The 27,720-nt window shown below is 52.2% G+C and overlaps 1 protein-coding gene across 3 annotated transcripts in view; it reads left to right on the top strand.

The window, feature by feature from the left end:
* Positions 1 to 27,720, top strand: part of PREX1 (phosphatidylinositol-3,4,5-trisphosphate dependent Rac exchange factor 1) — a 203,652-nt gene that overhangs the window by 159,176 nt on the left and 16,756 nt on the right. For all 3 annotated transcript variants that reach the window (XM_028828497.2, XM_077951972.1, XM_077951973.1), the window contains exons 15-29: positions 2,548 to 2,620; positions 8,054 to 8,196; positions 9,840 to 9,932; positions 10,871 to 11,019; positions 12,664 to 12,749; positions 14,533 to 14,669; positions 15,329 to 15,449; positions 16,462 to 16,649; positions 17,042 to 17,203; positions 17,890 to 18,100; positions 18,520 to 18,796; positions 22,106 to 22,312; positions 23,659 to 23,747; positions 25,658 to 25,740; positions 25,889 to 25,979. In XM_028828497.2, the coding sequence (XP_028684330.2) occupies positions 2,548 to 2,620; positions 8,054 to 8,196; positions 9,840 to 9,932; positions 10,871 to 11,019; positions 12,664 to 12,749; positions 14,533 to 14,669; positions 15,329 to 15,449; positions 16,462 to 16,649; positions 17,042 to 17,203; positions 17,890 to 18,100; positions 18,520 to 18,796; positions 22,106 to 22,312; positions 23,659 to 23,747; positions 25,658 to 25,740; positions 25,889 to 25,979 (2,110 nt within the window). The remainder of the gene's footprint in view (positions 1 to 2,547; positions 2,621 to 8,053; positions 8,197 to 9,839; positions 9,933 to 10,870; positions 11,020 to 12,663; positions 12,750 to 14,532; positions 14,670 to 15,328; positions 15,450 to 16,461; positions 16,650 to 17,041; positions 17,204 to 17,889; positions 18,101 to 18,519; positions 18,797 to 22,105; positions 22,313 to 23,658; positions 23,748 to 25,657; positions 25,741 to 25,888; positions 25,980 to 27,720) is intronic.

Genomic DNA, 27,720 nt, shown 5'->3' with positions numbered 1-27,720 from the left:
CCTGCCTCTCTGCTCCCCCACCGCCCCCCTTCCCCCACCCCCGGGGCTGGCCCCTCACAGCGGGGGGGCGGCTGCTCTGGATATGGCCTGTCATAGCCACCTCCCCTGGCAGGGTTCCGAACCACTGGCTTGGGGTCCTGTGGGAGAAATGTGTCTTAATGGAGTCAGCCAGGGCAGGCAGTGTGGTGAAATGCCAAGGCCAGAGGCCCTGCCCCAGGCCTTCTGCCCAGGGTCGGGTCCTACTGCCTCTGAATAGCACCCCTGTCTCCTCTGGTTGGAAAATCCCCTCTGGCTGTGGACGGGAGGGGACAGGCGGGGCCTCTCAGGACTTCTCATTCTGGGAGGCATTTCAGTGAGAAGAGGTGGTGCCTGTGGCTGTCTCTCTGGAGTTCAAGCTCATTGACCTGGCTGCGAGCTCCTACACGATCTGGCCCCTGCTGACCACTCCTTTGTTCAATCAGCAGACAGCTACTGAGCAGGGACTCTAGGTCTACCCCGTTCCCAGCACTTAGGATTGAGCGGGGACACAGCAGTGCCGGCTCCTGGCCCTCATGGGCCTGACTCAGCTTGTCCTCCCCAGGCCGGCCATGCTGCCTTCTGGTTTTTCTGCGCTCCAAGCTTCTGCCCATTTCCAGACCTTTGCCCCTGCTGTTTCCTCTGCTTGACAATCCCTCCCACCTGCACATGCGTGTGCACACGCACAACACACGTGTCACACACTTGGCCTGGATGTGTTGAGAGTATTTGGTTTGCTAGCAACAGAAACAGGCCCTGGCTAATTGATGGGGGAATAAAAAAGATGACTCACTGAAGGGGGGTGGGGCACTCACAAAGTCAGGGCAGGCCTAGGAGGCCTTAGGAAGAACTGGTACCTGGAAATGCTGAGAAGCTAGCACGTGGGGGCTCTGTCCAGCACACCACTGTGGGGGACAATCAGCGCTGCTGTTCCTTGTCCTTGGGATCCTCCACTGAATTGTCATGTTCCTGGGGCAGGGAGCATCCCGTTGGCCTCAGCCTGACCTAGGAGGGCCGCAAACCTTGATGGACTGCCCCACCAAGATGATATCCCACCTGGGAGAGTTGGCCCCAAAGGCCAAACCCGCAGGGTCCAGCACATGGGCCGTGCCTGTTCATTCTTCATGTTTCAGGTTGGATGTCACTTCCTTGGGGAAGTCCTGAGATGAGTCAGATCACCTTGGTTCAGATTGAATCAGTTTGGAATATTTTCATTTGCCAGGATAACAAACCCCACTGAACAGTGGCTTACACAGACGCCATCTATCAGGAAGCATGGAGCTAGGTGGTTCCAGGGCTGGTGTATGGGCTCAGTAGCAGACAGAAGAACCTTCCGTTCTTCACCCCACCATCCTCAGCATCTCAGCAGTGTCACTATCTTGCTTATCAGGGAGCCACTGCAGCCCCCAGCATCACTTCCTCATACGACTTCATCCCAGGCAGGGAGGGGTGGTGCTGCTTTTCCCTTTTACCTGGAGAGTGGGGGAAGGTGTTTTTCAGAAGCCCCTGGTAGGCTTCCCCAGTTGTCTTATTAACTGGTGCTTGGTCAGTTAGCAATTGAACTTGATTTCTAGTATTAGAGACACAGTTATGGAGGCTGAGCCTAATTAGAGTTTGTGTTTCTGTGGCATGAGAGAAGTCCAGAGGTGGGTGGTTTTTGCTGCCAGAGTGTCTCCTGATATCTTTGGGGACCACACTCTGTGTGTCTTTCTGCTCTGCCTTCCTTAGTGAGTTTCCAGCCACCAGGGCACCTTGTAGTCTAAAGTGACTGCAAGAATTCCAGCCATCACATCTTTGTTCCAGGCAGGAGGAAGAGAAAGAAAGGGCCAGGGACAAGGGGTTTTGCCAGAGCATCCCACCAGTGATTTCTGCTTATAGCTCATTGGCCACCTGTAGCTGCAAGGGAGGCTGGAGATGGATGAGGGCCTCCCATTCTCAGGGAGGAATGGGAAAGGTGTTGCTAGGCAACCAACATTGTCTGCCACTTAAAATCTCCGTGTTTTCTTTGCGGTGTTGATCACAGTACAATAAAATAGTCTTGTTTGGTGTTAATAATCACAAACGGGGCCGGATGTGGTGACTCAAGCCTGTAATCCCAGCACTTTGGGAGGCCAAGGCGGACGGATCACGAGGTCAGGAGATCAAAACCATTCTGGCTAACACGGTGAAATACCATCTCTACTAAAAAATACAAAAAATTAGCCAGGCGTGGTGGTGGGCGCCTGTAGTCCCAGCTACTCGGGAGGCTGAAGCAGGAGAATGGCGTGAACCTGGGAGGCGGAGCTTGCAGTGAGCTGAGATTGCACCACTGCACTCCAGCCTGGGCGACAGAGCGAGACTCTGTCTCAAAAATAATAATAATAATAAAAAAAAAATCACAAACATGTTTTGGGGTTACTGCAGTAAACAAAACAGACAAACCCTGGCCCTCATGGAGCCTAGTTTCTTGGGTGGTCGTGGGCTTCTCGCTGGCCGTGCATGGCCTCTCGGATGCTGCCCACCTAACAACCACCCCTTCTTGTTCCATTCCAGGGAGACTGCCAGACTCGGGAGGAGGCAGTGGCGCTCGGCGTGGGTCTGTGCAACAATGGCTTCATGCACCACGGTAACCGCCCCCACCTGCAGCCCAGCCCCCGGGACCTTGTTCCCTGGAGCTGATGGTTTTGGGGAGTACGGGAGGACTGAAGCCAGGTCTATGGCTCTCTAGACCCCCGGGGGTTTGGGGTGGCTCACGAATCCCACCTCCCTCCCCTTCTCGTTCTGAACCGATTGAGAAATGGTTTCTGGTGTCCACTGGGGACCAAAATGGCTGGAAGGACATGGGCTAGATTTGAAGTCCAATCCATGGATTTCCTGTGCCCTTCTTCCTGGGTGGGATGTGGCCTTCCAGGGTAGACAGCGAGGCCAGATGAGGCAGGCCTGGCCCGAAGGCCTCCGTGGGGAAGGAGGAGCTGTGCCCCTGTGGGACAGTGGGCAGGTGGGTTGTGAATGTGAGAGGCAGGAAGCCCTTCCTGGGATGTCTGCCTCTTTCCCCAGCCTCCTCCCTCAGATAAGTGGCCTTTCTTTCCACTGGGAGAGAGGCAGGTATTGTGGAGTGGGTTCTGAGATGTTCCTGAAGCAGGAAGGTGGCAAGAAGGAGGACGAAGTGGCTCCATGGACACTGGTTTAAATTACAACAAAAGTTAGTGTTCTGTGTGCCTGGGCTCTTTCTAGACACTTCACGTATATTTATTAGTTTAATACTTACAGCAACCCTTTGATACGGGTATTAACATCCTCCCCATTTTATAGATGAGGGGATAGAAGCTCAGATAGTTAAGAAACTTTCTCAAGGTTACATGGCAAGTAGAAGCCAGGATTAGAAGCAAAGCTATCTGGAGTCAGGATTAGAACTCAGGCTGTCTGGAGCCGGGATTAGAACCCAGGTCATCTGGCTTTACAGGCTACACACTCAACTGCTGTGCTATGTAGCATCTCCCCTTGAGGGCCCTGGGGGAGTCCTGAGTCTCCTGTCCTTTCAGCAGGACAGGTAAACCTTTAACCCCTGCCAAGGTGCCATTTTCCTGTTTCTAGAACATTCCTCAGAGCCTTTGCACTTGCAGTTTCTCTTGCCAGGGTGCCCTGCCTGCCTCATCCCTGCAGGTGACTCAGTGTTTCTGCTCAGTCAGCTCCTCCCCGGTGAGGGCCTCCCCACAACCCTGGCTAAAATAGTTCCTCCCCGCCATCACTCTGCTCCTAGCTCGGATTCTCTCTCTCCGTCTTTTTTTTTTTAGACGGAGTCTCGCTCTGTCGCCCGGGCTGGAGTACAGTGGTGCGATCTCGGCTCACTGCAAGCTCTGCCTCCTGGGTTCATGCCATTCTTCTGCCTCAGCCTCCCAAGTAGCTGGGACTACAGGCGCCCTCCACCATGCCTGGCTAATTTTTTGGATTTTTTAGTAGAGATGGGGTTTCACCGTGTTAGCCAGGATGGTCTCGATCTCCTGACCTCGTGATCTGCCCGCCTTGGCCTCCCAAAGTGCTGGGATTACAGGCGTAAGCCACCACGCCCGGCCGGATTCTCTTTTTTTTAAGGGGCTGTTCTCTCCCTGTTAGGCGAATCCTATCCCTCCTTTCTGTCTTTGTTCATTCTGACATCATGTGTGGTGTCTTTGGTGTTCCAGGCACCGTGCCAGGCTCTGGGAGCAGAGTGATGACCAGGACAGATAACAGTCCCGTGTGTGTGTGTGTGTGTGTGTGTGTGTGTGTGTGCGCGCGCACACGCATGTGCATGTAGTGTGTGCAGGGGAAGGAAACAGGGATGCCAGCGAGGAGGTGGTCATGATAGTCCAGGAGAAGGAGGATATGGTTGGGACCTGGTGGTTGCAAGGGGTTAGAAGTGGTCAGATTCAGAAAACCCTGAGCCACAGGAAGGCCTTTTGGCCATTTCTCCTTTCTGATGTTGGCTTTTTTAGTTCTAACTCAGAGATCTACAAACTCTGTCACAGCTGCTTAACTGTAAGCACAAAAGCAGCTACAGACAGTATGTAACAAATGGGCATGGTTCTGTGCCAATAAAACTTTATTTAGAAAAGCCGGTGGTGAGCCATAGTTTGTTTTTTGAGACAAAGTCTCAAAATCTCTCGCTTTTGTCACCCAGGCTGGAGTGCAATGGCGTGATCTCGGCTCACCGCAACCTCTGTCTCCTGGGTTCAAGTGATTCTCCTGCCTCAGCCTCCTGAGTAGCTAGGATTACAGGCATGGGCCACCACACCCAGCCGGGCCATAGTTTTTTGAGCCCTGGTTGGCCTGCTGGATTTACGGTTCCCTTGGCAGAGTGAGCCACGTGCTGGAGAGCTGAGAGGCCTTTGGGTCTATCCCCTGCCTTGTGGCCAGCAGGTCCCTGACTCAACTGACTCCCAATAGGCCCATGTGTCTCTCTGGGTCTCAGTTTCTCCAGTTTTCCATTGGAGGCCTTGCATTCCCCTCCTCTGCACTCAGCATGCCTAGTGTTCTGTGGGAATAGGACTCACTCTTTAGCTTTCAGTTTCCCCAGCTGAGGTGGGCAGGGCAGGGCCAGTGTGGACGGCTGAGGGCATTTTCACGCATCTACCTCATCTCACCAAAGTCCTTCATTCCCAGAAGCCGCTCTGTTTCCTTCGGGGCCCTCTGACAGCCCCGAGCCTCCCTCCAGTCAGCTGGGCACAACCTCTCATTTGTGGGTGAGGGTAATTAGGGGTCCTCCCCAGCTGCTATTCCGGGAAGGCTGCTGGCTGTGGACATTCTGCTGGGTGGTGACTCCCAGGCAATCCTGATGTCCTCAAGGCCTCTGAGGGAGAGAAATTGCAGGGCGTGACCCTGCTCCTCTGTTCCCTGCCACGAACTCAAAAATAGGCTAAAATAGGAAAGGGCCAATTCCAGGGTTGTGCCTTCAGCAAAATACAGGGTGAGGTGCAGGATGGGCGACAGGGAGGGGCCTCTGTGGCACCTTTTGAGGCACCTCGAACTGGGGCCGAACTGAGCCCACAGACCATAAGGTATTCCCACCTTAGGGCTGGCGTGGGGTCCGGCCCTCTTGCTTTAGGCACATATGGGGAAACTGAGGCTTGCTATTTAATCTCCACAGCCACCCCAGCATGTTGGTCCTGTTATTATTCTTGTAGATGAGGAAACTGAGGCTCGGAGAGGCTAAAGGGCATGAAGACAGGAAGGGGCTGAGCAGGGATTTGAACCCAGATCTGAGAGTATCCTATAAAGCCGGACCAGCAGCCTTGAGGGAAAGGTATTGAGGTCGGTAGCTCGCTTGGCTGAGCTTGTGGACTTGAGGGATTCCACGCTGTTTTCCACAAATATTTTGGTCAATATGCAACATTGCAATTCTTCCTCCCACTCCTGGAATCTTCTAACTTAATGTTTATAGTGGAGTCGAAGCCAGTGGTCCCCTGGGGCCTGGCTCCCCAGCTCTGGGGAAAGTGGCAATTTGTGTGTCTGTTTTCTTAAAAAGGTAACAGGAGTGGCCTGAGAAAGGGGCTCACAAACAGGTAGAGTTCCAGGTGAAATGTCCCGGAGAACTAAGGAGAAAGAAACGCCCCCGGCTGCTTTCCACTGAGTCACCACATCCAGAAAAAGCCTCTGTCTTCAGGGACAAGGGGGATGTCTCATGGCTAAGGCAGCTGGTTGCCCTTGTTTCAGGCACCCACTGGTCTCCGACAGCTGCCTTTACCTCTCCGAGCCTTGATTTCCACCTTTGTGCACTGTTTATACTCAACCCTGCCTCATCTAACAGGCCTGGCTGGGCAGTGTGGGGAGAGGAGGAGGAGAAGAAGGAGGCTCGATGAGAGCCCTTTTGCTGCCTACTGCCTGCTGGCTCTGTGACCTAGGGGCCTGAGTCTTAGTCTCCCCGTCTATGAAAGGGGCACAGCAATTCTTTCCTTGTCCAAGGAGTGGATGAACTTGGCATGCCTCCCCAGTGTGCCTGGCGCTGGGAGGTGCCTAGTTAAGTTGTGAGTTACAGAGATCAGATCACCAATTGGTTGATACTGGTTATTTTTATTCATTTTCCTGGCTTGTCCTAGAAAGGTGTGTGTGTGTGTGTGTGTGTGTGTGTGTGTGTGTATACACATAATATATATATTATATATAATATACATGCTATATATTATACATATATAAAATATATATATGTATATATTTTTTGAGATGGAGTTTCACTCTTGTTGCCCATGCTGGAGTGCAATGGCGTGATCTCAGCTCACTGCAACCTCCACCTCCTGGGTTCAAGCAGTTCTCCTGCCTCAGCCTCCCAAGTAGCTGGGATTACAGGCATATGCCACCACGCCTAGCTAATTTTGTATTTTTAGTAGAGACAGGGTTTCCTTCATGTTGGTCAGGCTGGTCTCAGACTCCCGACCTCGCGTAATCTGCCTGCCTTGGCCTCTCAAAGTGCTGGGATTACAGGCGGAGCCACCGTGCCTGGTCAGGGTCAGTATATTTTTGTATGTAAAGGGCCACTTAGTAACAATTTAGGCTTTGTGGGCCATACAGCTTCTGTCACAGTATTCAGCTTTGTCCTTGTGGCTCAAAAGCAGTCACAGATAACGTAAGTACAAATACAAATAGCTGTAGCTGTGTGCCAATAAAACTTTATTCATAAGACCAGGTAGTGGAGCAGATTTGGCCTGTGGGGACTGAGTTTGCCAACTTTTGGTCTAAAGCGTCTCAGCATCATTTCATTCTGAGAGGTCTGAGTGCCTTTTCACAAATTGCTGCTCATTGGAGTTTGCTTATGTTAACTGACTGTTCATATCCTTTGCCCATTTATCTGTGAGCTTCTGGGCTTTTTCTGGTTGATTTGTTAGAGGTTTTATATGTTCTAGGTATTTATTCCTATTGGTTTTGGACACTATAGTTATCTTCACATCTGCCATCTACCTATGGAGTTGTTATCGAATGGAGGTCCTTAATTTTAGTCTAGTACAAGAGGGTCTTATACACAGACTTCTTTTCTTTTCTAGGACAAAGATGTCATCCTATTTTTTAGTTTTGTTAGCTTTAGTTTTACTGTTCATATGTAGGTCTTTAATCCATTAGGAGTTTATTGTTGTATATGGTGTGAGGTAGGGATTCAATTTCCTCCCCCTGGGCAAGTCAGTTTTCCATGCATCATCTGCAGAATACCCTGTGATCATGTATCATCATTACAGACTAAGTTCCTGCAAACACTTAGTCCTCTTATGTGATTTCTATTTCCTTCAACTTGTTATTGATCTGTTTCTACTGCAGTTCCACACTGTGTTTGTTACTATGGCTTTGTAACATATTAATATCTTTTTATAGCAGGTGAGGCAAGTTCAGACTTTTCAAGAGAAGTCAGAAAGCCAGATCACTTTGTGAAATATCCTAATATGTTAGTGTTGGCATTTGATTCCATTTTAATAGAATAGTGTTTGCCAAACCAAACGTGTCCATGGCCTAGTTCCAGCCTGTGCCTGCCAGTTGGCAAACATGGCTGAAACTTTCCCATGTGAATCTGACCACTGAGTGCACATCTGTGGATCTGCAGTGCTGGAGAAGAGCGAGTTCAGGGATGAGTCCCAGTACTTCCGCTTCCATGCTGACGAGGAGATGGAGGGGACCAGCAGCAAGAACAAACAGCTTCGCAATGACTTCAAGCTGGTGGAGAACATTCTGGCCAAGCGCCTGCTGGTAGGAGCACAGCTGAGCTGCTGTCCCTTCCTTGCCAGAGCCCCCTGCAGGCATGGGAGCTGGGTGACCTTCTGGCTATGCACAGAGAAGGGGGCTCAGTTTGGAGTACCAGAATAGGTGGATTCTAGGTGTTAGGGGGCAACTCTGCAAAGAGGCCAGGCTGCATCACTGGCTGAGACTACCCTCCTAACAAAAGAGATTGGGCTTTCAGGTCTCCCTTCCTGTTCTCTTGCCTCTCCTGTCCCCTCCCCGTACATTGTATAGAGAGGTTGGCCTCCTGAAGCAACTCATCCCGCATACCCCACAGCAGCCCCCATCTTAACACGTGGCCTGCGGCAGGCAGTCAAGACAGACGCTTAGAGAAGTTAGGTCTCTGGCCACTGCCAGGATTGGAGCTGAAACCTGACTCATATGAAGATGGCTCCATTAACTTCTATCCCATAGTACTGCAGGGACTGCTGTTCCCTCTGATTTCATTCCTCTCACTGTAAAGTCCCCCAGTGCTTCCTGTCACACTTAGGATAAAATTCAACCCCTCCCCTCCCCTTCCCTCTTTCCTCTTTCCCTCTCTTCCTGCTTTCTTCCTTTCTCTTCTTTTCTCTTTTCTTTTCTTCTTTCTCTCTGTCTCTCTTGTGCCCTTCTTCCCTCCCTCCCTCCCTCCCTCCCTTCCTTCCCTTTCTTTCTCCCCTCCCCTTTCTTTCTCCCCTCCCCTCCCCTCCATTCCCCTCTCTCCCCTCCCCTCTCTCCTCTCTCCTCTCCTCCACCTCCCCAGTAGCTAGGACAACAGGCCTGCGCCACCACACCCAGCTAATTTTTGTATTTTTTATAAAGACAGGGTTTTGCTATGTTGCCCAGTCTAGTCTTGAACTCCTGGGATCAAGTGATCAACCTATCTTGGCCTCCCAAAGTGCTGGGATTACAAGCATGAGCCATTGTGGCTGGCCCTTTTCTTACTCTCCAGTGCCTTGGGGCCTCCCTTTGTATGTGTTGTGCCTGCTGCCTGGAGCATGTTCCTCCACTCTTTATGAAGTTTTGTTTTTCATTTCTTTCAGGCCTCAGCTCCAATAGCACCTCCTCTGCCTGCTTGCCATGCCCTATCCCATTAAGTGCTTTAATTGCAACTACACTCCCTGCATCACATCCTATGTTTCTTTGTTTATTCGTTTATAGTCTGCCTCCCCCACTAAGCAGGGCTGGGCCTGTTTGTCTTGTTCTAGATGGTGTCTCCAGCATCCATGAGAACTGCCTGGCCCATGTGATGGGCAGCGTCTCAGTCAATCTCTGTTGACAGAATGAGTGCCTTTCCCTGTATCCCTCCCACTGAGAAACCCCCAGACCTGTTTCCAGCATGCCTGCCATCCTGCCCTCGAGTGGGACCGCTGCTCCCTAAATTCCCTAACTCCACGTTCTTGGTGGCTGGACACCTTTGGATCTGTGTGATTCGTTAAGCCAGTGGCATGCACAGAGTGAGCACCGGCTCTGTGCCAGGTGCTGTTTGCATTTTGCTCTGTCTTGCCTGGCCTGGATCCAGCTGCTTCCCTACTAGACCTGGGACAAGGTCATGGTCCTGTGGGGGCCATGGTGGGGCTGGCTGCAGGCCCGCCTCGCTCCCCAACCGGGTTCCTTTTGTCCTGGGCCCCCAGATCCTGCCCCAGGAGGAGGACTATGGCTTCGACATCGAGGAGAAGAACAAAGCTGTGGTGGTGAAGACCGTCCAGAGAGGCTCGCTGGCTGAGGTGAGGCCCTCGGGGGTGCTGGCAGGGAACGTGTGCAGGTGGCAGGGCGGAGTGTCTGTCTTCACTGTCCTTGAGGCAGCCAAGCCCAGGAGATTCTAGAATGATCGCTGGCTCCTCTTCTCTTACTGCCCACATGGATAAACTGAGTCTATTACCTACTGTCTGTAGTGGCTGCAGGAGCTGGGAGTGAGTGCAGAGGCCCAGGGCCCTGGTGTGTTCCACCACTGCCCTCTGCTGGATGCTGTGGGGAGGTACAGCAAAAAAGCAGGTTTCTCAGTTTTCTGCAACAAGTCACAGAGGCTTGAATAAGATAAGCCTGTTGCTGTCCTGTGCAAAGCCTAGAGGAGGATAGGTTAGGAGGGTGAGGGTGTGGCTGACCAAGGATTCAGCCCTGGGGCCTTCCAACTTCTCCTGGGGCGTGTGGAGGTGGGTGGGGGAGATGCACCTGCCGTGCTGGCTGGAGCCCAGCTTGCCCCTGTGGCAATTAGGAATGCTTTGGGCTGCAAGTAGCCACATACCCATGGCCGGAGCGGCTGAGCTGACCTTGCCAGTGATGTCAGCGGTTGGAAGGAGGTGGTTGTGAATCTTGGTTCAGGTCAGCATGTCTTCATGTTTCTTGGCCAGGCCCTCACAGACACAAGGTGGCCACCCTGGTGTGACTCGTGTCCCCACACAACAGGGTCAGGCCCCAGCAGAGTTTCCCCTCAGAAGGAACACCTTTCCCAGCTGCCTTCCCATGAGCTTCCCTTTGTGGCTCATGAGGCAGAACCAGGTCCCTTGTGCCCCTCAACTGCTTACCACAGACAGCACACAGTCACCCAGTCCTGCCGGATCCCTTGGGCCAGCACCTTTCTGCCGAACACATTTGAGCTTCCTTGGTGAAGAGGGAAGGAGCTTAGTGACCAGTGTGCACGTCTGTCCCCGCCACCCCTGCCCAGGTGGCCGGCCTGCAGGTGGGGAGGAAGATCTACTCCATCAATGAGGACCTGGTGTTCCTGCGGCCCTTTTCGGAGGTGGAGTCCATCCTCAACCAGTCCTTCTGCTCCCGCCGCCCTCTGCGCCTCCTGGTGGCCACTAAGGCCAAAGAGTGAGTATCCTGGGGCAGGGTGTCCAGCAGCCCGGCCTTTCAGGCTGAGTGGTGGCACTGTCCTGGTCCCCCATGGCTGGGACCCATTGCTAGAGGCACATGACGCAAGCTGAACCTTCATTCATTCAGCAGATGTTTATAGAGTGCCACTCTGTGCTGGTGACACTTTGGGCCCTGGGAATCCAGCCATGTGGGGATGCATGTAGTTCCTGCCATTCATAGATCTCAGATCTAGTTGCGGGAGGGAACAGGAGACAGACGATGTGCAGATAGAGAAATAAGACACACGCTGAGCCTGTGCTGGTGAGCGTGGTGCAGATAAGTTTCTATAAACCCGGGAAAGGGGCCAGAGTGTGCAGAGGGATGTTCGTCAGGGAGACTTCACTGCGAGTTGAGGTGAAGACCCGAAGCAGATCATAGGGGAGCCCAGGGGATTTCTGGATGAACAGAGCTCCAGGCAGGGGAAGCAGCCAGGGCAGAGGCCCTGAAGCGGGACTGTGTCTGGCACACTGGAGGAGCAGAAGGAAGCTGATGGAGCCGGAGCAGTGAGTGAGAGGGAGGGCTGGGCAGTGAGGTCTGTGGGGCAATGGGGTCCAGGCCCTGGAGGCTCCTGGCAAGGACCCATGGGGAGTCATTGGAAGCTTCTGATTGAAGTCCTGTGGCTGCAAGTGGAGCTCAGATTGTCAGGGGCAAAGGTGGCACTGGGGGGAGCTGAGGAGGCGGTGGCTCAGCAGAGTGCACCAGCAGGGGCAAGAGGAGCAGAGCCATGCTAGGGGTAGGTACCGGGAAGCAAAGCATTTTCTCTTTGAAAAATTATGCATCTGAGTTTTCACTTCTCCCTTTTATTTAAGACAGATCTTCTCTTGTCAGGAGGCATGGAAAGTTTTAAATACAATTATTTGAGTAAAAAGGCGAGCTGACTTAGGGAAAATATGGTTGATAGATGGGTTGGTATGTGGAAGTGGCAGAAAGCACCAAGGTGGACTGTGTCTGCTTAAAGCCGTGGAAACACCTGGGTTCGAGAGCAGGCTCCCAGCTCGGCTTTATCTGCAGGGGCGAATGGGAGGGACAATTGTGCAGCACAGGGTTGGAGACATGCCCTAGACGGGGATGTGGGCAGGGCACTGATGCTCCAGAAGCAGTGACACTCACTGCCCTCCCTGGTAGGTGCTGCCTCTCTGCTTTGGGGATTGATCCACAGAATGGCCCAGTCCTGCCTTCCTGGGGACTTGCGTGGGTGTTTCTCTAGGTTCGGCACCGAGATGTACCACCAGGTCATTTCACACCCTCCCACCTGCGAATCTTTAGCTATTGCCTGGCTGGAGTGGTGGTCCCACCTCCAAGGGCCTTAGGACAGGAGAACGATGGAGAAGGTGTGGGAGGATGGTCTGGAATTGCTGTGCGAGGACAGAAGCTCCAAGGGCAGGCCAGTGGGTTGTGCTTAATCAAGGATCCTGGTCAATCTGCCTGATTGACATTTCTCTCCATATTTGGGAGCTGGAAAGCCTGTGTTGCTACTACTATTTTGGGCTGAATTTTCCCAGTGTTTCCAAGGCAGAAACTCTCTGGGTCGGCCCCGGGATTATTGGGAGTGATGCCAGTTTTCTTCATGGCCTTTTTCCTTGCCTCTTCTACCTGGTGCAGGATCATCAAAATCCCTGACCAGCCGGACACACTGTGCTTCCAGATTCATGGAGCTGCCCCGCCGTACGTCTATGCTGTGGGGAGAGGTGAGTGGGAGCCTAGGGAGGGAGGGGAAAGGTGCAGGAGATGGTTGGTCTGTCTGTGTGGCAGGCGTTCAGAGCCTTCTGAACTCTAGGCTTCTGCCAGCCAATGTACCATCAGCACTTATTTTCTTGGCCTGATGCCAAGACTTGCAAACGCAAATGCCTCTTGGCGTCAGGCAGGCTACAGGTGGGTAGCGATCCCAGTGGAAGACAGTGGGGAGTGCTGGGGACTATGGCAAGGTGAAAAATACATGTTCACTCTGGAAGGAGCAGTGGCTCTTCAGCTGGAGCTCCTTATTGCCAGACTGCAATGGGAGCCCACTCTCCCCAGACCTGATTTTCTAAGAGAAGCCGGAAATGCAAATCTGGCGGCTCTGCCTCAATACTTCTGTGGCCAGATCCAGCCGAAAGGCCACCAGTTCAAGACCTCTGCTTTCTGCATTGCCTATTCCTTGTGTGCTATTAAAGGTGTCACTATGTCTTGGAGATGGAAGCAAGTAGGTCTATGATACTGGGCCCCCAAACTTTTCTGCATCTAAGTGCCTCCCTTTTTAAAGTTTAAACATACATTTTTCACTTGTGTGGTCATAGTTGTGGGTTTACTAGGTATTCATTAAGAAAATGCATACCATGACTAAAGGCTACTGAGAATTTGATAATATTTTAAAGTAGGTTTTCATTTTGTCCTTAAAGCAGTGATTCTTACCTTGGGGCAACTTCGCCTCCTCTCCAGAGGACATCGGCCCTGTCTGGAGACATTTTTGTTTGTCATAACTGGGGAGGGGGTGTTTCTGGCAGTTAGTGGGTAGACCAGGGATCCTGCTAACTATGCTGCAGTGCACAGGACAGCCCCAGAGAATCACACAGAATTATCTCACCCAAAACGTCAGCAGTGCCTTGGTGAGAAATCCTGCTTCAAAACATCTGCAGAGAGATTGATAATAGGTAGTAATAAGTGTTCATAGGCAAAGAAGGTGAAAAGAATAAAACAGGTGCTATTTCTTGAGCACTCACTGAGTGCCAGGCATGATGCTCCACGCTGCATGTTTTAACTCATCGGCTCTCCCCAGGACCCTCCGAGTAGGGGTTATGAGCGTTCCCATTTCACAGATGAGGAAGCCGAGCTCGAGAGTGAAGCTGGTTGCTGAAGGTTCCAGGGTCGGTCTGTGGCAGAGCCAGGGTTTGAAGCCACGCGAGTCCCCCGGGGCTGTACTTGGCACCACCACACCATTCGGGCCTGGTATTGCCCCATGTCTGGGCAAAGCTTGGCATTTGTTTGCACTTCCAGACCTTTCACATGAACTAGAAAAAACCCTGGGTTCAAGACCTACGGTTTGGGGATTGTGGAGCAGCTGAAAAACCTTGCCCTTGGAGTGCGGTAGGCCTAGTTTGAATCCTGGCTTCTGGTCATTTGACCGAGAGAGCATGGCTTTGCCTCTCTAAGCCCGTCACCCTATCTGCCAAATGAGGCCGGTCCTGGCTCAGTAGCACAAGGCAGCTGCAGGACTTTAAAGGAGATGAGGCTCTAGAGTGAAACGGACCCGAATCGGATCCCATTTACCTTGTTGCGTGATCTTGGGCCAGCTACTACTTCTCTGAACCTCAGTTTCTTCTTCTGCAAAATGGGAATGTCAGTCCATTCTTTGCACTGGAGTGGGTCAGAGGGCGACTCTGGGGTGGGAGGGCTGGAGGCGGAGTCTTTGAGTGTGTCTTGTGGGGGAACAGTGTTCAGCGGGCTGCCTGTCCTTGCCTGGCATCCAGCCTCACGCTCTCCTGTTCCCCTTAGGCTCCGAGGCCATGGCTGCAGGGCTCTGTGCTGGTCAGTGCATTCTGAAGGTCAATGGCAGCAACGTGATGAACGACGGTGCCCCTGAGGTCCTGGATCACTTCCAGGCATTCCGGAGTCGGCGCGAAGAGGCCCTGGTGAGTTGACCAGCAGCTGGGGCCATCAGGGAAGTCCTGCTGGGTTGGGGTGGGCGGCTGAGGGCTGTCCTCTCTTCTCTGGAGAAAAACCTGCATGTGCCACTGGTTGTGAGTTGGGTGGGGCTGCTGACCCGACAGGGTGGAGCTGGGCCTGAACTCTGTGCTCCCGCTGCCTCCTTAAACCAGAGGAGCTGAGCCGTGATACCTGGGGGTCTCAGTTTTCACAGCTGTGAAATGGGTGTGACCAGACCCTCTCTCCTCACCACATAGGCATGTTGGGCACATCATCAAGCGGATGGTGAAAGTGGATACTCCATTTGGTTGGGGGTCAGGGTTCTGGTGGAGGGCGAGATTCCCTCACTGATTCATTCACTGGCTCACTCAGTGTGTGTGTTTTGGGCACCTGCTGTGCACCAGGCACGTTTGTAGACCCTGGGGACACAGGAGAGACAACACGTCTGCATCCATGGCCCTGCTTCGTGTTGTCACATCCCCTGGCCTCTGTAGGGAGCGTAGACTGTGCACGGTGGGGGCTGAGTGTGACTGGTGGTCAGGGAGTTTCCAGAGCTCTGGAACCCAGGGGCAGTTTGCACCTCGGCCCCATCCCCTCCTCCCTACCTGCTGGCACCATGGCTGTCCCTGACTCTGGCTTCCGGCAGGGCCTGTACCAGTGGATATACCACACCCATGAGGATGCCCAGGAAGCACGAGCCAGCCAGGAGGCCGCCAGTGAGGACCCCAGTGGTGAGCAGGCCCAGGAGGAAGACCAGCCTGACTCAGGTAACAGACGTGACATGGTGTGACGGGAGCTTCCAGAGGGACTGAGACTCCAGAGGGGTTGGGTCCTCTCCTGTGTCCCCTCACCTCCTCTCCTCCCAGCCAGTCCACTTCCATGCCAGCAGGTTTGTTTTTTTTTCTTTTTGGAGACAGGGTCTGGCTCTGTCACCCAGATTGGAGCGTAGTGGTGTGACCATAGCTCACTGCAGCCCCGGCCGCCCAGGTTCCAGTGATCCTCCTACCTCAGCCTCCCGAGTAGCTGGGATCACAGGCGTGCCCCACCACACTTGACTAATTTTTTAATTTTTGGAATTTTTTTTTAGAGGTGAGGTCTCCCTATGTTGCCCAGGCTGGTCTCTAAATCCTGCGCTAAAGCGATCTTCTTGCCTTGGCCTCGCAAAATGCTGGGATTACAGGTGTGCACCACTGCACACGGTCGCGATGCCCGCGATGTTATGTCAGTTTCTGATGGCTGCTATAGCAAAGTGCCACAAACCCAGCAGCTTAAACAACACACAGTTACTACTTACAATTTTGGAGGTCAGAAGTCTGAGTCCCACTGGGCTGAAATGAAGGTGTCCACAGGGCTGTGGTCCTCCTTGGGGCTCTCAGGGAGAATCCGTTTCCTTGCTCGTTTCAGCTGCCTGGACCAAGCCACCATTATTTCTTACCAGGATGGTGGCAGTAGCCTGCTCACGGCTCTCCCTGTCCTGACTGACTCTCCTCCCAGGGGCTATTCCCCCAGATGAGAAGAGAACTTTCCGATGGCTCCCTCCATCTTCAGGGCCAGGCCTTTGATGGCTTGTGTATCTTGTCCAGACTGTCTCTCCAACACCTTCCATCACTTCCCCCTGCTCCTCCCTGCTCCGGCTACTCTGGCTGGATGTACTCCTGCCTCGGGGCCTTTGCACTTGCTGTTCCCACTGCCTGGAAGGCTTCCTCCAGAATCCTCCTGGCCTTGCCTTGCCTTCCTCCCTCTGATCTCTGCTCAGATGTCACCTCTTTTGGCTTCCAGCCTTCCCACTGCTGTCCCTGGGTCCCCGGCTGAGCCTGTGTGAGGACAGCCCCATGGTCAGCCTGACGGTGGACAACGTGCACCTGGAACACGGCGTGGTGTATGAGTACGTGAGCACGGCAGGCGTCAGGTGCCACGTGCTGGAGAAGATCGTAGAGCCCCGCGGCTGCTTCGGCCTCACTGCCAAGGTCTCCTTGGGCACTGCCTGGCCCTGCCCTACCCTGGGGGATTGAAGCCGGTGTCTCTTATCAGAGGTTGGGAGAAGGAGTTGGGTGAGACACCTGAATCCCATTTCCTCAGGCTAAGCCTGGAGCCCTGAATTCTGGTCCTTGTCCTACCACTAGGTCGCGTGGGACTGTGGAGAGTGGCTTGTCCCTTTAGCCTCAGTTTACTCCTGTGCAATAAGGGCCAGCAGACCTGACTTCCTGGGGGGTATTACGAGTAGTACGGGAGTCACTGCGGGTGAACAGACCTGACTTCCTGGGGGATATTACGAGTAGTACAGGAGTCACTGCGGGTGAACCGCTTAAGATCTTCCTGGCACACAGGGAGTGCTCAGTAGCTGTTGACATTTCTGCAGATCCTCGAGGCCTTTGCTGCCGATGACAGTGTCTTTGTGGAGAACTGCGGGCGGCTCATGGCCCTGAGCAGCGCCATTGTGACCATGCCCCACTTTGAGTTCCGCAACATCTGCGACACCAAGCTGGAGAGCATCGGCCAGAGGATTGCCTGCTACCAGGAGGTGCCTGCCTGCTCCCTCCGGGGTCTCTGCCGCGGGTCCCAGACGTAGCATCTCAGTCTGGGATATTTGGGTTGTCAATGTCAAAGCCCAGCCCAACTCAGCTGAAACAAACAGGAGAATGTATGGTGTGCATTACTGAAAAGGACGGAGGTGAACTTATCACATCATAGCAGCGTGGCCTCTCTGCATCTCCTGGCTTCGTTTTCCTTTGTGTTGGGTTCACGCTCAGGCAGGCCCTTCTTGTGTGGTGGGGACACATTGGCCCTTGATAGCTCTAGCCTTAGTGAGCCCAGGAAAAAATGAACTCCGAGGGAGCTCTGTTGGCTTGGCTTAGGTCACGTGCCTCACCCGGTTCCAGTTGCCATAGGGATGGAGAGGCACGTTGACCCTGAACCTCATGAACTGAGGGTGGGGCAGAGACAATGCCTGAAGGATGGCTCAGGGGCAGCCAAAATGGAGCCATGCATGAGGTGGGCACCCGGAGGCCTGGGGTTCTTCCAGGCTTTCCCTGCAGTCTGGAGCCATGAAACACGGTCCAGGGGTTCCCCTTCTCATTTGGAGCTACTGGCATTGTGTCCCACTGTGAGGCATCTGGCCTAGGCCAGGATAAAGTGGGTACTGGGTGTGGGCTATTATTTCCAGATCCTGCCCTGTGACTCACGACTTTACGGCCTCCACTTTCTCAGTTTGCAGCCCAGCTGAAGAGCAGGGTCAGCCCACCCTTCAAACAAGCCCCCCTGGAGCCCCACCCGCTGTGTGGCCTGGACTTCTGCCCCACCAATTGCCACATCAACCTCATGGAAGTGTCCTACCCCAAGACCACCCCCTCAGTGGGCAGGTCCTTCAGCATCCGCTTTGGACGCAAACCCTCCCTCATCGGCCTTGACCCGGAGCAAGGTACCTGCGTGTGTCTGTTAGAAACTGTGTTCAGATGTTGCACTCCAGATACTTAAACAGAAACTTGTCTGAAGGTCAGCTGTCCAGGGCTGGAATGGTGGCTCCATGGTCATCAGGGATGACCTTCTCTGTGGGGCAGCAGCTCTAGATGTGGCTTTATGCCTCGTGGATGATGATGTCTGCTGGGATACCAGCCATCATGTCTGCATTGCAGGCAGCAAGAAGATCACAGTAGTTAAGAGCATATTAGCATCAGCCTGGAACATTCTTCTTGAAGTAACCAAATGGATTAAGAGTATTTAAAAGGGAAATTTTTCTCCTTCATTGGGATCCTTGAAATGGGTTTGTATTGTTCCGCCCAGAGGCCCCGTGGATGCTGGGGGCTGTTTTGCAGTGAGCTCTCCCTTCCTCCACTGTAGGCCACTTGAACCCCATGTCCTACACCCAGCACTGCATCACCACCATGGCTGCCCCCTCCTGGAAGTGCTTGCCTGCTGAAGAGGGTGATCCCCAAGGCCAGGGTCTCCACGATGGCAGCTTCGGGCCAGCCAGTGGGACCCTTGGCCAGGAAGACCGGGGCCTGAGCTTCCTGCTCAAGCAGGAGGACCGTGAGATCCAGGATGCCTACCTGCAGCTCTTCACCAAGCTGGATGTAGCCCTGAAGGAGATGAAGCAGTACGTCACCCAGATCAACAGGTGAGTGCTGGCCGGGGGTGTCCGGAGTACACGGGGGCAAGTGTTTTCAGTCGTGGCCTTATTGACACGTGGGTAGCATCATTCTTTGTAGTGGCTGGTGGGAGGGGGACTGCTGTCCTGGACATTATATAGACTGTTTAGCAGTATCTTTGTCATCTATCCACTATATGCCAGTAGCACCCCTCCCCCGATTGTGACAACCAAAAATGTCTTCAGACATTGCTAAATACTCCCTGCAGGGAAAATCATCCCTGACTGAGAACCACGGTACTAATGAAATACCATGGATATAGGCAGCACTCATCAGCGAGGCTAAAACTGTCTGCTGAAAGATTCTGGGGGGAGCTTTATGATTTTAACATCACAGAAAGTGAGGACAAGCTGTCCTTTTGCTGCAATACACCAGGACACACACGCAGCCCCGCCCACGAGGCTCTTGCCCGCAGATACGGAGCTGTCATCTCACGGAGGCTCGAGGTCTCCCTACTCAGCTGTAGGATGTGGTGCAGAGGGTGGTTCATTGGCACCTTGGGGAGGCATCCGGCCGAATCCGGAGGGTGGGTGATTCTGTGTGGCAAATGACCTGGCTTCTTCAACGAATGATGGGGAAGCAGGTGTGGGGAAGAGGAACTGTTAGAGATGAAAGAGACTCAAGAGACGGACCCGCCAGATGCAGCGTCTGAACCTACTTAGGGATCTGTTTCTAGCTCGTCCATGTGAGGAGGCATTTTGAGACAATCAGGGATGTTTGTCCACAGACTGGGTGCTCGATGGTATTGAGGACTCCTCCATTCTCTTAGGCACAGTCGAGCAGTGTGGTCCTGTGTAAAACAGTGTCTCTCACCCTTGACACTGGTGACATTTGGGGCTGGATTATTCCTGGTTGGGGAGCTGTCCTGGGCGTCGGAGGATGTTCAGCAGCATCTGGGGTCTCTACCTACGAGATACTGGTAGCAAAATTCCTCTTTAGTTGAAGCAAGTAGCAGTGTCTTTGGACATAGCTAAAGGTTTCCTAGGGGGCAAAATTGCCCCCAGTTGAGAACCACATGTTTAAAAGGAAGTCTGTATGTATTAGAGACATCCGTGGAAGTAGGTATGGGGGAATTACATGCTATCTTGGACTTGTTTTAAACACTCCAGTGAGCAGGGCATGGTGGCTCATGCCTGTAATTTCAGCACTTTGGGAAGCTGACTTGGAAGGATTGCTTGAGCCCAGGAGTTTGAGACCAGCCTGGGCAGCATAATGAAACCCTATCTCTCAAAAAAAATTCTAAAATTAGCCAGGTGTGGTGGCATACACCTGTTGTCCCAGCTCCTCAGGGTACTGGGACAGGATGACTCGAGCCCAGGAGATCGAGGCTGTAGTGATCCGTGATTGCGCCACTGCACTCCAGCCTGGGTGAAAGAACGAGACCTTGTCTCAGAACAAAACAAAACAAAACAAGATGCTCCAGGGAAATAAAAAGTGATGGGGATGATGGAGGAAACAAGGTGGACCCTGAGTGGCTGTTGTTGAAGCTGCCTGTTGGATAGCTGGGTTCATCGTGTACTCTCTACTTTTGTGTATGATGGAAATGTTCCATGATAAGGGGAAAAAAGAATGTAGGCTCTGGAGCCAGGAGACCTGGGTTCAAATCCTGGCCCTGCTACTTATCCACTGTGCAAACTTAGGCAAGTCACTTAACCTCTCTGAGCCTTGGTTTCCTCGTTTGTCAAGTGAGGCTAATCATGCTACTGACTTTGTGGAGACATGGTGGGATTACATCCGGCCAGGACTTAATCACTGCTCACTTAGAAGGCACGAGACACTGTTCTTTTTTTTTTTTTTTTTTTGAGATGTTGTCTTGCTCTGTCACCAGGCTGGAGTACAGTGGTGTGATCTCCACTCACTGCAACCTCTGTCTCCCGGGTTCAAACGATTCTCCTGCCTCAGCCTCCTGAGTAGCTGGGACTACAGGCATGCACCACCACCCCTGGCTAGTTGTTCTATTTTTAGTAGAGATGAGGTTTCCCCATGTTGGCCAGGATGGTCTCGATCTCTTGACCTCGTGATCCACCTGCCTTGGCCTCCTGAAGTGCTGGGATTACAGATGTGAGCCACCGTGCCCAGCAGAGACACTGTTCTGAGTACTTTATCCAACTGTCACCCAGGCTAGAGTGTGATGGTGTGATCATATCTCACCACAGCCTCGAACTCCTGGGCTCAAGTGATCCTCCTGCCTCAACCTCCGAAGTAACTAGGACTACAAGTACATGCCACCATGCCTGGCTAATTTTTGTATTTCTTACAGAGAGGTAGTCTCACAGCTGGTATTGAAGTGTTGAGCTAAAGAGACCTTCCTGCCTCAGCCTCCCAAAGTGCTGGGATTACAGACGTGAGCCACTGGGCCTAGCCTGTTTACACGTTTTAGCTTCCTTAATTGTCACAGAAGCCTAAGATACAGATGCTGATATGATCCCATTTTACATATGAGGGAACTGAGTCTCCAAGAGTTTAAATAATTTGCTTTAGGTCTCTAAGCTAGGAAATGGTAATATTGGGATTTGAATCCGGGAGTTTAGCTAACTTCAAAACCTGTGCTCTTAACCATCACACCCTACAGTGGGGATTGATGAACTATGGCCCAGAGGCCCAGTCTAGACTTCGGCTTGTGGTTTTCTTTTTTTTTTTTTTTTTTTTTTTTTTGAGATGGAGTCTTGCTCTGTCTCCTAGGCTGGAATCCTGTGGTGCAATCTTGGTTAACTGGAACCTCTGCTTCCTGGGTTCAAGTGACTCTCCTACCTCAGCCTCCTGAGTAGCTGGGATTACAGGCACCCACCACCACACCCAGCTAATTTTTGTTTTTTAGTAGAGATGGCGTTTCACCATGTTGACCAGGCTGGTCTCAAACTCCTGACCTCAGGTGATCAGCCTGCTTCGGCCTCCCAAAGTGCTGGGATTACAGGCGTGAGCCACTGCGCACAGCCAGCTGTTTTCATTTTTAAACAAGGTGTCATTGGAACACAGCCACGCCCATTTGCTTCCACACTGTCCAGGTCTTTCCCACTGCAACAGCAGGTTGAGTGGTTGTCATGAGACCATGCAGCCTATCGAGCTGGAAGGATTTGCTCCCAGGGTCTCTAGAGCAAAAGCTTCCTGGCCCACGTTCTGGGAGAGCCTTGTGTAGGTTGGCTGTGAAAGAACTTGCATGTCTCCCACCCCCAGCAGGAGGGCCAGTGCTCACACCTGCAGCTGCTGGTGGGATTTTCAGGAAAGTGACACAAAGGGCCACACCTGTATCTCTGACTTCAAGGTCTTTGCTCCCGTAGGCTGCTGTCCACCATCACAGAGCCCACCTCGGGTGGGTCCTGCGATGCGTCCTTGGCTGAGGAGGCCTCCTCCCTGCCCCTGGTCAGTGAAGAGAGCGAGATGGACAGGAGTGACCATGGAGGCATCAAGAAGGTGTGCTTCAAGGTGGCTGAGGAGGACCAGGAGGACTCAGGTCACGACACCATGAGTTACCGCGACTCCTACAGGTGGGTGTCACTGTCGGGGGGCTGGGGTTAGATGAAGATGTCCGCAGAGAGGTGAGGCCACAACGTGAGAATCAGTGGACACTTCCCAGGGTGCAGTGGGCTCAGGGTGCTGTTGCTCATAGCGTGGTTCTGGGGGATTATCTGAGCCCCCTGAAACCCAAAAACCCATTTAGGCTCCCCAGTCACAAAGCTGACATTTTAGGATCCGTCCTGCGTGGACCCATCTGTTCTGCCTCGGTGTCACCCCACACATGCTGACACGATGTTGTCAGGCTCAAGGGCAAGATTCCGTGGTGTGTTTGAAGACTCAGTGTGAGACGTGTGGTTTCTGAAACAAACACTATTTATGTTTATTTGGTCCAAGGAGGAAGAACGCAGGTCTTTTCCCTCCTAACCTGAGAAGAACTAAATTTTCTACTGGTTAATTATAACAAGATCAGTGAGGTCCTAATTAGTGGGTTAAATAGACTAAAACTCAGATTCTTGTAGGAAGCCATATAATGGGTAGGTTTAATTCCTTCCTACAGATAAACAGACACTGTGGTCCCAGTGAATGGTGACCTCACATTTGCCCACGGTGGTTACAGTGGAATCTTAGAAGGGTGCTTCAGTGGGCATAAATCAGAACTGATACAGTTTGAGAAGACAGACTTTCCCCCCAGTTCTCCCAGTGTAGATGTTCTTTCGGTCGTCAAGGGATCTGCCTGACCCGCCGTTTCTGGCTTACCTGGTGTCTGTAGAATGAGACGCTCTGGCTGCTGCGGCACTGTGTGTCCTCAGAGCCTCATATCCGTAGTCTCAGATTTCGCTGTCTCTCTGGGATTTCATTCTTACATTTTTGGGTCCTCCAGTTTTTCCTTTAATTTTCAAAAAGGTGAAGGAAAAAATGTCAGGATCGTGAGTTTTAATCTCCCACACCTTCCGAGTTCCTGGGCTGTAGCGAATCTGATCCAGTCAGTGTTGTCATGAGGTTTCCAGCCAGGCTGGGGGCTGGGGAGATGGAAGACAGAGCCATGTGGAATGGGCAGGTGTCTCAGGGCAAGGCTGTCCCTTGGGGACACTGGACAGAGTGACACCTGAGTGAAAAGGATTCACCATCCTCCTCCTATTTCTGTGTTTCTGTGCTAGAGCCTAGAAACGTTTCCCAGCCCGCAGGCAAGGAAAACCACCAGGCCGGCCTTCCCTGCCTTTGGGCCCCGGGACCGGTGCTCGATGCCCCCTCTGGGCTGTGTGCCCACCCGAGGGCCCAGGGATTTTGTCTACACTGTAGAAAGTGGGTTTCGGGTGCCAGGATCAGATGGCCTGAGCTCAGGGTGACTCAGCCCCTTCTCTGGGCCCCTTTGCAGCGAGTGTAACAGCAATCGGGACTCGGTCCTGTCCTACACCAGCGTAAGAAGTAACAGCTCCTACCTGGGCAGCGACGAGATGGGGTCTGGTGAGTGGAGCGGCAGCAGCCCGTGCTCAGGGAGAGAGGTTCCTCCCCATGAGATTTAGTTTTAGTTTATTTTATTATACTTTCCCTTGCGTTATGTTGTTTTGTATTTTATTTACATGGTCCTGTACTTGACTTCCTTCCATTCACTCATTCAGCAAGTATTTCTTGAGCCCGTATTATGTGCCAGGCGCTGGGAATGCGGCAGTGAATGAAACAAACATCTCAGCCCTCTTGGAGCTGATGTTCTCCGTGAATGTCATGGAGATGGAGCAAATAGAGGCATGCATGGTGCAATTCTGTATGCTTCATGTATGATGAGTGTTGTGATGAGTGAGCTGACAACTAAACAGGGTGACCTCATGGTTTATGTAAAAACAATACGTGTGCAAACCAAAAATCCAAACGACACGGAGCAGTTCAAAGAAGTATCTAAGCCTGGGCGCGGTGGCTCACGCCTGTAATCCCAGCGCTTTGGGAGGCCGAGGCTGGTGGATCATTTGAGGTCAGGAGTTTGAGACCAGCCTGGCCAACATGGTGAAACCCCGTCTCTACTAAAAATACAAAAATTAACTGGGTGTGTTGGTGCACGCCTGTAACGCCAGCTACCCGGGAGGCTGAGGCAGGAGAATCACTTGAACCTGGGAGAGGGAGGTTGCAGTGGGCTGAGATCGCGCCACTGCACTCCAGCCTGGGTGGCAGAGTGAGACTCCATCAAACAAGCAAACAAAGAAACAACAAAAAGAAGTCCATAAAAATGAATGAGAGTCTCATCATCTCCCCTGGAAATGACCCTCGCCAGCATTTGGAGCTCATTGGTGGGGCCTGTGAATGCACAGATGAACAGGTGGGTGGATGGATGGACAGACAGACAGAGACAATATTTTATAAATTAGATCATACTGTACTTACAACTTTTTTTTAAATTTTTATTTTTTTGAGACAGAGTCTCACTCTGTCGCCAGGCTGGAGTGCAGTGGCACAATCTCAGCTCACTGCAACCTCCGCCTCCCGGGTTCAAGCGATTCTCCTGCCTCAGCCTCCTGAGTAACTGGGACTGCAGGCGCCTGCCACCACATTCAGATAATTTTTATATTTTTAGTAGAGATGGGGTTTCACCATGTTGGCCAGGATGGTCTCGATCTCTTGACCTTGTGATCCACCTGCGCCAGCCTCCCAAATTGCTGGGATTAAAGGCGTTACTGAAAGCCTGAAATTGTTTTTTATTTTAGTCTTGTTTACTTCAGACTTCAAAGCAGTTCATTTTGCAAGTTGGGTTGTGTATCCACATGGTGCATAATTCAGAAGGCCCCAGAGGGTGCACGGTGACAAGTCTCCCCCAAAACCCTTGGTTCTCAGGCTGTCACTGCTGTTCCCACTGTCACTACAGTCTTGCGTGTCCTTTCAGAGATAGTCTGTGCATAACAATTTAATTTTAATTATACTTCAATGAACAGAAGAAAAAGAAGCTCAAGTACAATGGAAGAAATTGCTGAACTTTTAGATACGTATTTCATCACCTAAGACAGTCAGCTGCACAAACTGGCCCCAGGAGCCTCTAGGAAGGAGTTGGGTGTGACAGCTGATGTAACTGAACCAACTGGGCAAGGAATCAGGACACGCGGCATCCAGTTCCTTCTGTCTGTTCCTCAGTCCCTCATTTGCAGAATGGAAACAGTGCTTTACAAAAAGCAGTGCTTTACAATCTTGTCATGCATTAGTTAGTGCCTGTTGGAGGCTCAGAGAGGTCAGGCGATTTTCCCTGTGGTTCACAGCCAGGACCTGGTCTTTAGACTCCAGATCCCCTGTGGGTTTGGAGTTCTGTAGCTGTATCCCCTTCTTGGGAAAGTGCTGGGGATGGTGTGAGGTGGGGCAGGAATGACTGATGGCTGTTACTTCTACCTCCCGCCAAGGAGATGAGCTGCCCTGTGACATGCGAATCCCATCTGACAAGCAGGACAAGCTTCATGGCTGCCTGGAGCACCTCTTTAACCAGGTAGGAACTTTGCCCCACTCCTGGTGCAACTTTGGGTTCCTCCTGTCACACCTGGGGAGGGCCTGTGACCCGGGGGCTATGGGTCCCAGACATCTGCAATGTGTAGGGCCGTGGGGCCCAAACCAACCCGGGGCTTCTTGCCACCCAGGTGGACTCCATCAATGCTCTCCTCAAGGGACCAGTCATGAGCCGGGCTTTTGAAGAAACCAAGCATTTCCCCATGAACCACAGCTTACAAGGTGAGGGGATAGCCAGCATCCAAGGAGACAGCCTGCGATGGGGAAGGGTGTTAGACGGGGGCGGGGCAGGGGATGCCTGGGCTCATGCTCAGCTCTGCCCCTCTACTGCTGAACGACTGTGGGGATCATCCAGGGGACAGTGATTTTAGCCCTTGGGGCACATCCAGCCCGTGGCCTGTTTTTGTAGACTCTGAGCCAAGAATGGTTCTTTTCCTTTTTCTTTTGGTTTTCTTTCCTTTCCTTTCCTTTCCGTTCCGTTCCCTTCCTTTCCGTCTTGTTTTTTGGAGAAAGGGTCTCACTCTGTCACTCAGGCTGGAGTGCAATAGTGTGATCACAGCTCACTGCAGCGTTGACCTCCCAGGCTCAAGTTTTCCTCACAACTCAGCCTCCTATCCTAAGTAGCTGGGACTACAGGTGCACGCCACTTCTCCTGGCTAATTTTTTATTTTTTATTATTTTATTTTATTTATTTATTTCTTTTTTGTAGAGGCATGGTTTTGCCATGTAGCCAAGGCTGGTTCTGAACTCCTGGTATCAAGTGATCCTCCTGCCTTGACCTCCCAAAGTGCTGGGATTCCAGGCATGAGCCACTGTGCCCAGTCTTCCTTCATGTCTTTTAAACCATACTCATTTTTTTCTTATTATTGACATCACTTTTCAAAAAGTATCGCTCTTAATTTTGAAAGGACCTTGTTGAACTCCCTATATATGAAAAGCCAGTGTAATATGCCAAAAATTTGTGATAAACCATAATGATAAATTAAATGCGAACAACAGCAACAAAATATCATTATACTGCAGCTAGGCACTGTTGCCTGCCAAGGGCTCCTTGTTCTTCATTTAAGAGAGGGATTTGTGAATTAAAGAAGTGTTAAGGGCTTACCAGCACCAAATTGAGACTGTCTTCTTGAAATGATTGAGAGAAAAGGATTGAAATTTCTTATGTTCTCCCACCTACCTTTCCTCCCATTTACCCACCTACCCACCCTACCCATCCACCCAACATACTATCTATCCATCCAGCCATCTACCCTCCCACTATCGATCCATCCATCCATCCATCCATCCATCTCTCCACCCACCCACCCATCCATTCACTCATCCATTTGTCATCTAGCCATCCATCCATCCATTCACCCACCCACCCATTGATCCATCCATCCATCCATCCACCATCCACCCAGCTACCCACTCACCATCTATCCATCCATCCACCCACCCATCCATCCACCCTCCCATCCATCCACCCACCTATCCATCCATCCATCTATCCATCCATCCACCCACCCATCCGCCCAACTACCCACTCACCATCTATCCATCCATCCACCCACCTACCCACCCATCCAACCATCCACCCACCCACCCATTCATCCACCCACCTATCCATCCATCCATCCATCCATCCATCCTTCCCTCCTTCCATCCATGTGCCCACTCTTTCACTGTTCTACCCATCCATTCACCCATCCGCCTGTCTATTCATGTTTCTGTACATCCAGTAAATAATTTCCGAGAACCAGCTTGTGCCAGGCCTTGTACTGGGCACTGGAGACCCTGAGATGAATTTGATACTGCCCTGACCTCAAGGAGCTCCCAGTGAGATTGTAGGAGATAGAAATGCAGATGGGCACCCTTTCTTGCCACCAAAAAAGGGTGGGAAGTGGTGAGGACTTGGGGCTCCCCAGCTCAGCTGCACGTTCTGCTGTCTCAGGATCAGCTTTCAGGGATGGACCTCAGA

The sequence above is a fragment of the Macaca mulatta genome, chromosome 10 (genome assembly GCF_049350105.2).
Source record: "Macaca mulatta isolate MMU2019108-1 chromosome 10, T2T-MMU8v2.0, whole genome shotgun sequence".
Taxonomy (NCBI): Eukaryota; Metazoa; Chordata; class Mammalia; order Primates; family Cercopithecidae; genus Macaca; species Macaca mulatta.
Note: the sequence above shows the minus strand (reverse complement) of the source record. Positions and strands in the feature narration are given on the sequence as shown.